Source organism: Bombyx mori, chromosome 17, assembly GCF_030269925.1.
Source record: "Bombyx mori chromosome 17, ASM3026992v2".
Classification (NCBI taxonomy): domain Eukaryota; kingdom Metazoa; phylum Arthropoda; class Insecta; order Lepidoptera; family Bombycidae; genus Bombyx; species Bombyx mori.
Genome location: NC_085123.1, coordinates 7,295,560 through 7,308,315, shown reverse-complemented (window position 1 = coordinate 7,308,315; position 12,756 = coordinate 7,295,560). Strand labels below are relative to the sequence as shown.

Sequence of the window (12,756 nt, the reverse complement as noted above, 5' to 3'; positions counted from 1 at the left end):
TTGGACATCTACGACTAGCTATTTATTAAAATATTATTAGTTACTTTACTTATGATTTGATTCTCCGTTCTTTACAATGCCTATGAAAGTTTAATAATAAACTATATGTCCTATCTATACATTAATAAGTCTATGAGCGCAGCATTGAAGTTGACTTCGATAAAAAAAACACAAGCGTTCAGATGTTGTAAGTAGGTAGGTTGTTCTCTCTCATGCAGTTTCTATTGGAATGTGACAGGGAGACCGCGCAACATTGTGTTTACAAGTTTAAAACTCAATTCTTAAATTATAAATATTACAGACACGAAAATGACTTATGCATTTTTAATTGTTGTCTCAGTGGCTATAACTATGAAACTACTGTTTTTGAGTTTTTCATTGTATTTCACTTTGAAAAATACAAAGGCTTTGAAGGTGAGTACTTTGTTAAAAGCAACAATAAGTCTTTAGTTTTAAGGTTGAATTTCGTAACTCAAGCAGCTGATATCCATTTTTTTGTTTGATTGTAAATGTGGCGTTAGACACAAGTTTCGTTTTTTTTTTTGTAGTTTTAATGATAATTGTAGATATTGCATATTTGCTTTGCTGTTTGGGATGCGAATATTTTAAGAAGTTATAAGTACAAATAGAAAGATTATAATTTATACATATTATGTATTACGAATATTAGGTACCTGGATAATACGAGAATGATAACAAAATTCAATTAGTGTTATACCTGTATTTATTTTTAAGATTTTCGATCAGCATTCTGTCTTTAGTTTAATTAAGTTATGAATACCTAACTAATTTTATATGCATCACTACATAGTATAAAACAAAGTCGCTTTCTCTGTCCCTGTTTGTCTGTCCCTATGTATGCTTAAATCTTTAAAGCTACGCAATGGATTTTGAAGCGGTTTTTTTTAATAGATAGAGTGATTGAAGAGGAAGGTTTATATGTATAATAAGATCCATTAAATAGTGGAGAAATCAATAATAAATTACAGTTTCCGGAGCGAAGCGAAGGCGGGTCGCTAGTACTTTATAAATAATTGATTTGACTTTCATTTCACGATATTGTAAGTACTGAGTTTCTTTCAAAATCATCAAAAATCAAATTCATTTTTAAAATACAGTACCTACATCATTGTAAAGTTTAAAATTTTTATTTGCCTTAGCAATACGGATAGCTAAGTATATTTAATATTGGAGAGACGTTTCTACAAAAAGCTATTATTTTATTTGATAACTAACCCTCCGTTTATATTAACTAAAAATACAATTGTGAACATATCGTACTTACTGTTAGCCTATTTCTATTCTGTATTATTTTCAACGTGTATAAAAATGTTTATGTTATTTAAAACGCAGAAAAATATCACAAAGCATTTTCATTAAATTGCTGTGATATCATCCTGTAAACTTCAAATTAAAACTACCATATTTTGTCATTTAATGTACCGGAAAAATTGAACAACGAAAGACACCTCTAACATCAGCAAGGTTTTTTTAATAAGTACTAGTTAAACATTTAAATATTATATATTTGAATAAGAAAATAAAGTTACAATAAAATACAAATATATGTATATAAAAATCACAGACACTTATTACCAATAAACTATTATCGCTTAAATAGATAGTTAATCAGTGCAATTATCTTATCGCGGAATGAATTATTTGTTCACAAGTTTTGAATGCGTAATTTGGAGATGATAGAGCCCAAAATATGTGCATTAATAGAAAAAAAAAAATACATATTTTTATTTACATACATATTTGCTTAATTTGCTTAATTTGTTATCATGTTCTGCTCTGCCATAACATGCCTTATTCTCTTAAATACGGCCGGATGCCCAGTGCACGCTCCTACGGTCGTTTTCTGAGAGCAATGTTTCCGATCTTACAAAATCGAAAATCGGACGGTGCGCAGAAGGAGCCTCTGTATTTTTTTACCATAGAAAACCGCTGCGGTTCCAAATACCAGGGATGAACTCAACTTCGACAGTTTTTTTAATGCTTAGATGTGTGGACGAGCTCACAGCCAACCTGGTATTTACTATGGAGCCCATAGACATCTACAACGTAAATGCGCCACCCACCTTGAGATATAAGTTCTAAGGTCTCAAGTAGGTATAGTTACAACGGCTGCCCCACCCTTAAACCGAAACGCATTACTGCTTCACGGCAGAAATCCCCGCCTATTTGGTGGTGGTACCTACCCGTGCGGACTCACAAGAGGTCCTACCACCATAGTGTAGTAGTGTGCTCATAGAAAGGAGATGAGATCATCTCAACTGAGCTGAGATGAGGTCACGGGCACAACCTGAAAGAATTGCTAACACAGGACCTAACAAGAGCAGTACTTCGGATCGGAATAACGACCCACTGAGATGATCCGGCGGGAAACTCAGTAGGTTGAGGGGGCATAGGCCCTGAACCATACTTGCGAATTCAGTGAAGGATAGTCCTTAATGAGTGAAGGATTGTTCTAAAACTAAACTCAGTATGGAAAGCAAAAATATCATGACAAATTGATTATGAAATTAACGTTTTTAAAATCAGTACATAGATTCATCCTCGAAGCAGCTGTTCTCGAGTTGTTAGGTCTCATTCGGAGGCACTCGGGCAGCTGTTAGCTAATCCCACCCCTCCTGACTGAGCATTTGCTCGCCACCTGTCCTGGTTTAACTGGAAAGGCCTCCGGGCCACCAGTAAATATTCAATCATAAAAAATAAAATAAAAACTATCAGTACAAAATGAATTTGACGTTGACCCATCTTGCAAATTCTGCATGGATCACGTAGGTGTTAACCATCCGGACAGAGCTTACTACAGACTCATTATGTCTAGAGGTGTCCGAGGCTAAAGAGCAGAAATTAGAAGTGCTAAAATGATTCTTATAGTCGAAGTTTCGGGTTATTATCCGACAACATCTCATTAAAAATAAAATATGATCCCAACATTTTCGAGCTATTGTCTTAATGCTTGTTTTAAGAATTAAAGGTCGCATACCGCACCGATGGGTGCCATCATTTTGCTTGTTTTTACCATGGTGCATTTCGGTTTGAAGGATAAAACGGTCGTACTAGTTACGACTTTAATCTTATATTCCAGAGTGGGTGGCTGTAATTTTGATATGATGTCTTTGAAGTCTGTTAGCCACTGGATACAAAACGTCAATTACAATCAACAACAATTTTGAGCACTTAACGTTACAGACAAAATTTTATGCACCGGGTTTTATTATACCGCGTCATTTCACATGTTAAGGCTATGGAGGCTAAAATATTGCTAGCCGATATTTTTTAAAGATGGCAAGCTTTAAAACAGGACCTCCCTTTAATATGAAGTTAGCACACTTTATATTATATCCTTAAGCACTTTACTTTGCAAATATCGATTCGAACAAGAACACTAGTAGTTTTATAAAAGAATCCTTATGTATTAAAAAACTACTATAAATATAATTTCATGAACCTCTAACGTTTTCGTAGGTTTATATATTAGGTGTTATATAACTACAGCAAAAAATATTCTTCAATTTTCGAAAGTTCTTAGAACTTCTTCAATAAATATCATTGATTGCATTTACAATTCGTGATAGCTTCAGGAAGTACAATACAAAAAAGTCACGGACGCACTTAACGGATTGTAAAGCAGAAAAATAGCATGTCACAGGAAATTGAAATTGATTTTAAGTGATAATTATTCTGAAAGATTCAGAAATAATTACCACTTAAAATTGACTACTGTTTGAATTTACGATAAGATAAAGATTGTAATTTATAGTATAGATTTAACTCAGTGAAGACATGTTTTTTATTTTATTTACAGACTAAAGAAGATGCTGACCCAACAAAACAAAAGACTAAGTCATTCATGGTGTCATGGAAGAAGATACCGCATTTGTTCCTGCCAAAAAACTTTTATTGTCCAGAAGTAAACAGTACGGCTTATACTAATAAATAACCATTATATTAACTAATATATCACAATATAAATGTAACAAACCTATAACTTAAGTTTAGGTACCATACAAAATTTTTCTAATTAAATTCTGAAGCCCCAAAAATTCATTATTATTTTATTTAAATTGTTAACATCTTGATTTAAGTCTTGATGACGTCAATGGTAATTATAGTCCTCGAGGGATAATATATTCATTTCTCTAACAAACTGTGACCATTTCACTGTACGCTTCTGTATGTCGAGTTTTATATTTCTTGTTTTGTAATCGAGGGCTTTTCTCACAATCAACCTGTTAAATTCGTGTACATGAGGATGAGTGGTGTATTCTTTAATATCCATCCACTTACAATCTTTGACTTCTCTCTGAGATAGAGTAATCTCATCTGAGATTGCGTTCATCATGAGCAGTAAGTAAATGTCCGAGTTTCCGTACATCATATTATGCGAGTGTCGAAGTGTAATCAAAGACAAAAATGACACGTCTACACCAGTTTCTTCTTTGACTTCTCTGATCGCTGCGTCTACAATATCTTCCCCTGAATAAACACAAGATCTATATCTTATACCTTTAAACGAGCAATTCTCGTATATATATAATCTGAATCTAGGAAACGGCTCCAACGATTTTCATAAAATTTAGTATACAGGGGGGCGATAAATCGATCTAGTACGATTTATTTTCAGAAAATGTTGTTTTATTCGTGTTTTAATAATCAACTTTATCGATAATCAAGTTTATGACTCTTCCCGACATCCATTGGCGAATAATAATACTATTTTTATTGCTTTAAAGACACAACAAGATGGCGTTATAAAAAATAAAAATAAAAAAGCCGAGCAAAGCTCGGTCATCATCTATTAATATAATACCCAAAGGTGTACAGAATCTTTAATAAATTGTTATAATAGCAAAATGTGAATACAAATGCCAACTTTTCGAGGAAATGTCTGTCTTAGGAAATAAATGAGTAATATGTTACTCGGGAGTTTTAGATAAAATTCTGAATAATTCTTCTTACCTTTCTCAACATATCCTCCAGGTAATTTCCAATGTGGGTATTCGTAATGTTTTTCTGAAATAGCCAACATCTGGTTTTTTCTGTTAAAGACTAAGGCACCAACACCCAAATTTGTGTGACAGGCAGGAGGTAGATTTGGTTCGGAGTCATCAGGTAACCATTTGTACATCATCACAAAGTCATCTCTGGCATGATGAAAATTAAAACCTTTCTAAGAATAACGCTTTCATGAAATACGTTTCTTGTTCTTTTTTTTTTAAATCAGACAGAAATGCATTATTTATTCCCAGCATAAATGGTCAAGATGGTAAAACTCATTTCAAACTATTTTTTTCTTTAATAGTCTGCGATACTTAAAAATATATGTCAGTGGTACTTTGACAATTAACTTTGAATTAAATGTTACTTTATTAACTTACTTGTGCTAACAATGGAACATAAACGGAATTTTTTATATTTATTTTAAACCATAAACATTTTCGGCCTTCTGATTTCCATTTATTTATGGAATCTGAAATATATGTATTATTTTTAAGATTTAAGTTACCTTTTTTATTTATTTTTTATTAAATAGATAGGTCGACGAGCTCGCAGCCCACCTAGTGTTAATATGTTAAGTGGTTATCGGAGCTCATAGACATCTGTAACGTAAATGCCGCTACCTGCCTTGAGATATAAGTTCTAAGGTCTCAGTATACAGTTACAACGGCTGCTCCACCCTTCAAGCCGAAGCGCATTACTGCTTCACGGCAGAAATAGGCACGACGGTGGTACCTGGTTGTTTGCGGTAGGCAGCGGCTTGGCTCTGTCCCTGGCATTGCTGAAGTCCATGGGCGACGGTAACTACTCACCATCAGGTGGGCCGTATGCTCGTCTGCCTACAAGGGCAATAAAAAAAACTAAAAAAAACTACCCGTGTGGACTAACAAGAGGTCGTGGCCTAAAAATTAAGAATAGAAATGAGCAAGACCAGGTCACCTATTAGATGATTATATGGGGTGACAATAGCTACATTGACACAAATTTTGTAATTAAGTGGAGTAAATATACTTCAGTCGAACATTAATTTGCAAATATCCAAGTCCCATTTCTTCATTTATTATTGTTTATAGGTATGAATGGTTTATTCTATATTCTTAATAATGATGCGATGATGACGACATTAAAATCTTGTCCAAAAAATATATATACAGTAAAAGCTCCTTATTCGCGATTTCACTATTCGCGGATAAAAATGCGACCCAATTCGCGGCTAATATTTTTTTATTCGCGGATCTAATGAGAACATACATAATAATAAAAGGATTCCAATAGGTATCCAATCCAGTATCCTTTGTATATGCCGTGAAATGGACTAGTAAAAAAAGTAAAATAGATCTTATTACAACTTCGCTTAAAGTATGTCGTTAAATGATATCGCCGAGGACTTTGACATAAGCCGCCTTCGCCGCGATTGGTGTCTTGAGAATGTAAACAAACAGCAATAAAGTATGGTTTTAAATGGTTGCTGCTCCGTTCTATTGTAAGAGCAGCTTTGTGTGTTTTATTGTTTCGCCTAACTCTAATCGTCTTTCACATTTCACATTCGTTACAAAAATTGTGATCGAGTACCAGGTCTCTACCGCTCTTTTTCTAATTTATAATGTCACTAAAAAAATGAGTCACGAGTTTAGACACGAAATAAATCGCTAGAAAATAGAAAGGCTTGATCGTTTTTTTGTCACCTACGAATGTATTCCTTATAATTCCTCATAAATTACCATTCCGCATTCACGGTATCTGTATTCGCGACATATTTATGGAACATATTATCGTTGTCAAAACTTGCTATGTGCACTTTGAGATTTTTACTTTTTGACCTTTTCGTATAGTTCACAGCCCTATCTACCGTATAAAAAAACTGTTATGTGTCTATAGCTTTAATATTTGTCTATAGCTTTCGTTTGAAATAGTTCTTAAAAATTCACTTTCATTAAAATTTTATACAAAAATGGTTTTACTTGTTAATTCAAAATAGTTTTTGCACATAGCAGATTTTGGTTTGACAATATCTACCGTATAAAAAAACTGTTATGTGTCTATAGCTTTAATATTTGTCTATAGCTTTCGTTTGAAATAGTTCTTAAAAATTCACTTTCATTAAAATTTTATACAATAATGGTTTTACTCGTTAATTCAAAATAGAGTTTTTGCACATAGCAGATTTTGGTTTGACAATGATGATATGACCCGTGAGACGTAAGAGCCGTAACCGCAAAAGACTTTTACTGTATAATAATATGTAAATTTCATACACCACTTGAATTTCACAATTCACTCATTATGGGTGTTTTGTGACAGGCATATTTTATTTCTATTCCTCAATTACAACAATATAGTATATAGGTACATATTATAGTATTACAAAATACGATTTGCTACCAGAAGGTTCTTGGTTACTTTCGTCACATTGCTCGGCGGCCACCAGACAACCTTGAAAAATTGATTGTGGTGGGCAAGGTAGAAGGGAAAAGACCCGCCGGCCGGCCACCAAACCGTTGGTCGGATCAGATAACTGCGCTCACTGGACTCTCTGTTGCGAACACCCTGAGAGAAGCCGAAAACCGAAGCAAATGGAAGCTAAGGGTACAAAGAGTCTCGAAGGGCTTTCAAGGACACGACCTTCAGCAATGACGTATTCGACTAAGAAGATGTATTACAAAACAGGTTCAGCTGTGCCTGGGACGTTGATGATATCCACAAGCAAGTGACCACTCAGTGTTAGATGGGATGATGTATTTAATTTTGGAAAGTTCATATTGTGTGAATGTGCAAAGTGAAGCAAAGCTGAAAAGCAACCCTCCAAAACAGGATATCTAAATCAACATCATTCTTTGCATTCAGCATAATATTGTCTACTTACAGTCTAGCTTAGCGTTAAATTCAATTTCTGTTGATTTTTCTGTGTCCTCAATTGTAAGGCCATTATATCTGTCTTCAGTGGCTATGAAAAGCATTTTGGATTCTTGTATTGTATTATGTGAATATTTACAAAGATAACTTCTGAAAAAAAAAACTTTTACACTTCATTTTCATGACAAATTATTTCTAAAGACAATTGATTCTTTATTGATTTTCAGTAACCATTTATTAACCAGATTTATTGGTGATTATTAGTTTTGAATAAAAATAACTAGAACCCCCTTTTGTCTCAATTTGGCAAGCCTCACAACAGGTGGCTGCGAGGCTTGCTGAGGCTGTGACTATTATAAAACCTTACAAGAGAATGTCACCAAACGGTCTTATGGGGCCGAAGACTCAGTATTAGAAGTACAAGTTTTGTTTACTTACACTTATTGTACACAAAAAGAAATAAAATAGTTTTGAAGTGAATTATTAAAATACCGCACAAATGGTGGTCTTATCATTAAGAGCATTTATTTACCAACAATTGGTGATGGAAAGAATATCAACTATGCAAATGGTGTCTTTAACTGTAAATATTTACTACCAATTACAATCTAACTAAATACACAATCTAAATAGATAATATAAATACATACAACCAACCATAAATACATACAACCAACCATATATACATACATATTCCTTTAAGTCATATTAAAAGTAAATAACTTAGAGCCAATGTTAGCTTTACATGTACATTAAGAGGCCCAGATCAGCAAAATTTATTTCTTTTTTATGAATTAGGTATCAAAAATAATAATAATAAATTAAAATCTATCATTAGTGTGATTGCGTAGAAAATATTAAAAAGATCTTAGTAGTAAAAGTTCAAATGACATTAAATGTATACACTCTTCATCCTCCATTAAATATTATTAAATGTTTATTTATTAATGTAAATTATGTTTATGTAAAGGTATAGAAAGGAATGGGATTGAATGAAAATAGTTATAACCCTATTTTTTAATATAGGCAACGGTTGGACTTCCCTTATCAACTTTATATCATATTCTATGAACGGTCACAGAAGTGTAGTATATTATTATTCCATGCAGTACAAAAAACTTTGTGTGTGTAAGCTCGAAAACAGAAACCACGTAAATTTATAAGTTTTCAGTATACAAATTTACTGTAGCTTTTTAATTTATCTAATAAACTTTAGATAATTTATCCTTCGTACCTTAACATAGCAGTAGTTTTAGCATTCTTTTTGAAGAAATATTGGCGAAAATGAAACATGACTTTTGTGTTTTAAATCTGAGATTTGATAAAATTTGATTGGATTGAATCCAATTGTTTTTTAAGGGATTTTATGACCTGGTAACTAACACTTTTAGGCCATGTTTTATTTAAATTTATATTCTTATTTTTATGAAAAATTATAATATGGAGTGAAATGAAATGAAAATGATTAATTTGAGACATTAATCAACTTAGTTGATCTTTTTTTTTTTTTTTATTGCTTACGTGGGTGGACGAGCTCACAGCCCACCTGGTGTTAAGTGGTTACTGGAGCCCATAGACATCTACAACGTAAATGCGCCACCCACCTTGAGATATAAGTTCTAAGGTCTCAGTATAGTTACAACGGCTACCCCACCCTTCAAACCGAAACGCATTACTGCTTCACGGCAGAAATAGGCAGGGCGGTGGTACCTACCCGTGCGGACTCACAATAGGTCCTACCACCAGTGAAAAATTAAATGAAATGATATGGGATGAAATATAATCTCAGTAAAATGGTGATCATTTACTGAGATTTTATCAGTGGACTTTTTGATTCAAACCAATACACCATAGACAAGATTTTTGGCGGGAACGCAAGGAGTGAAGTTGTGTGATTTGTTTTATTTTGTCTATTTAGTGTTCCTTTATGTTTAAATGTGTAATAACGGTGGTCTATCGATTGTTTAATATCTGTGAAAGTGTACAAATATGGGAAAATGAAACAAAAGTGCCGAACGTAACTTCTCGGGATCCTCCAAAAAGTCCACCGAAAAAATCTCAGTAAATGACCACCATTTTACTGAAATTATATTTCATCCCATATCATCTCCTCTCATTTCATTTCATTTAATCCCAATTGATTAATATGTTAAATTAATCATCTTCATTTCATTTGATTTCATTTCACTCCATATCATCATTTTTCATAAAATTAAGAAAATAAATTAAAATAAGACTTGACTTAAAAGTCTTAGTTACCAGGTCACAAAATCCCTTTAAAAAATAATAATCATAGATTATACACTTATTAATATGCGTGAATTTATTTCAGGAAAAAAACACCTAAAATGACTGAAGAAATCTTTAAGGGCGCAGGAGATAGATACAATGGAATTACAGTTGATTCCCAAATAGAATATACTGAGAACGATTTTCTTAGTATTTTAAATAGTAAGTACACCTACAGAATATTTTGGTTATTGAATGCTTAAATTTTTACTGTAATTTTTGTTTCTATTTTAGACTCTTTAAAAAAATGGTCCGAGCAAAATAAGCGCTGCATATGGTTTAAAGTGAATATAAAACATGCAGACTGGGTGCCCATACTTGCCAAGGTAATAATTATTTAACTAAAGTATTAGATGCTTAAATAGTAAATTAGAAAACTTTGTAAAAAATTGATTAAGGCTTCAAGTAATAGTTAAAAGCTCACCACTAGCTAGGGCTGGTCTGGCAAGTCTTACCAGGTGCCTCATGAGCTCACCAAACCGTGTGTAATTGAAATAGCCCCTTAGGCCATCAAGTATTACGTAGGGCAAAGTAAAAAGCATTGTTAATTTTCATGAATGTATACATGAAATACTTGTTCAATTTTATGAATTGAATTATTAGAAAAGATTAAACATAGCTCTGAAACAAGGAGAGTAATCTTTTTTTACAGGCTGGATTTGATTTCCATCACTCCAGGGACAGTTTTGTTATGATGTACAAATGGTTGCCTACAAACAGCAAAGCCAATTTGCCACCAGCATGCCATACAAATCTTGGTGTAGGAGGTATGGTCTTTAATAGCCAAAACCAAATACTAGTTGTGGTTGAACAACATACCGATATTGTTCATTGGAAACTACCAGGAGGTTATGTTGAAAGAGGTAATAAAAAATCTAAATACTGAATCCAGCTTTTTAGGCCTGACTTATTAAATTAAATCTTCAGGTATTTGTTGTAAATTTGTTAGTGAGATACCGTACTTTTCAATTTGTTCTAGTAAATTTAGAAGTATACAATTTTAATATTTGTTTTAAGAGTAGATTATTGTTGTTGAATGGCTCTTTTTGAAAATCCAACGATATTCCATATTCCAATTACTAAAATAATAAAAATGCTACATAACATAGACATTTTCCTATTGGTGGTACCGAATCTATCAGTTGGTCAGAACTCTGGGGAAACCTCTTAAAATATGCCATGTCAAGAATTATTCACTTTGTGTTTTAGGCTCTCAACTAGGCTAATCCTTTTTTTTTACCAAAGTTAAAAAAACTTTTGTGTTGTTTTAGGTGAAGACATCAAAGATGCTGTTATAAGAGAAGTGATGGAGGAAACTGGAATTGAGGCATCTTTTGATTCAATTGTAACTTTGAGGCACAGTCACAATTCTATGTTTGGAAATTCGGATATTTACATAGTAGTTATGCTAAAAGCGATTTCTGATACTATCAACAAATCAGAAATTGAAATAGCAGCCTGTCAGTGGATGGATGTTGATGAGTATCTTAATCATCCAAATGTACATGAATTTAACCGTTCAATAGTGAGTCAAGCTCTGGAACTCCGCGAAAGGAAGCTAAAACTAAACCTGTACACAAAAACACTTAAATTTTCAAACTGGTCGAAAGAAATAACAAATCTAGTTTTAGAAGATTCAAAAGAATAATACATTTCGTTAGAATAAATATTGACAACAAAAGCAAAAGGCCAGAGAACAACAATTTTACCTCTTAGGATTGTAATTATTTTTAAATAGTGAAAATAAGCAGCCAATTTTAGGATCTCTACATTCAATAAGGTTTTTTAAAAACAGAATGAAGATATTAGCTTACAAGAAGCTCACAATCATTATATACGTAAAAGTATATTAATTCATGATTTTGCAATGTCCACATTGACAAATAATAAATTCTTATTAAACTGTTCCGTGACTACATATATTTTGTAACTTAGACCTGTACCTAGAATTGTTGCAAAACTCTTACTAAGCTGTAATTGTAATGTACCATTGATAATAACAATGGGACCAGTCATCCTTTGCAGTTTGCAGCAATCAAATTTCAATTTTACATAACCAAAATGTGTAGGGTACATGAACTTTAATGAATTGCTTTACTATGCTTTGTTGATTAAGCTATTGAATTATTTTAACATATAAAACCATTGTGGTCATCTCAGTTCCATCGAAAGGCGTTACTATTATTCAACAGTAAAAGACTAAGAATGTGTAAATAAATATGTTTAATAGAGAATGTAAAGAATATTCGGTGGTCATTACTTGACTATTAGCCGATAGAGTATAATAAATATTTAAGTAGCTAGAATGTTCATTTCTTAGTAAGAGGTTATACTATAAAAAAAATTTTTAAAAGTTATTAATATAAGCTACAATATGTAGATGGACAATACAGCTAGTGGGATGTAATCCTCTGCTATATGAAGCAAAATATGTAGGTACCTATACTAAAAATAGTGTTTTTAGCACTTTGCATTAGTTAAGGTGCGTTGGGGTAATACCGGATGGATTTTCGAATAGTTGCAAGGATGTTGCAAAATCTTAATTTTCTAAATTCTAGTATACACCACATTAATGAAAAATGGTGCAAATTGATAATGATT

The 12,756-nt window shown here is 32.7% G+C and overlaps 3 protein-coding genes across 5 annotated transcripts in view; 2 read left to right on the top strand and 1 right to left on the bottom strand.

Moving 5' to 3' along the window:
• Nucleotides 1–12,756, top strand: part of LOC134200438 (uncharacterized) — a 400,183-nt gene that overhangs the window by 298,648 nt on the left and 88,779 nt on the right. The gene's annotated exons all lie outside the window — the stretch shown is intronic.
• On the bottom strand, nt 3,892–9,251 carry LOC101736710 (uncharacterized). Of its 3 annotated transcripts, none has more exons than XM_004925827.5 (5): nt 9,101–9,251; nt 7,877–8,016; nt 5,394–5,485; nt 4,975–5,185; nt 3,892–4,491 (listed from the first exon to the last, which is right to left on the bottom strand). In XM_004925827.5, exons 1-5 carry the CDS (start codon nt 9,157–9,159, stop codon nt 4,112–4,114), a joined length of 882 nt encoding a protein of 293 aa, XP_004925884.2. In that variant the 5' UTR covers nt 9,160–9,251; the 3' UTR covers nt 3,892–4,111. The 3 variants fall into 3 exon arrangements, with proteins under 3 accessions (XP_004925884.2, XP_012545584.2, XP_037872984.1); XM_012690130.4 differs by having other exon boundaries at nt 7,877–8,013; nt 9,101–9,236; XM_038017056.2 differs by lacking the exon at nt 5,394–5,485 and having other exon boundaries at nt 4,975–5,181.
• LOC101736441 (uncharacterized) lies at nt 8,719–12,061 on the top strand. Its single transcript, XM_004925826.4, has 4 exons — nt 8,719–10,317; nt 10,390–10,481; nt 10,808–11,018; nt 11,427–12,061. The coding sequence occupies exons 1-4, from the start codon at nt 10,215–10,217 to the stop codon at nt 11,801–11,803; spliced, it is 783 nt and encodes a 260-aa protein (XP_004925883.1). The 5' UTR covers nt 8,719–10,214; the 3' UTR covers nt 11,804–12,061.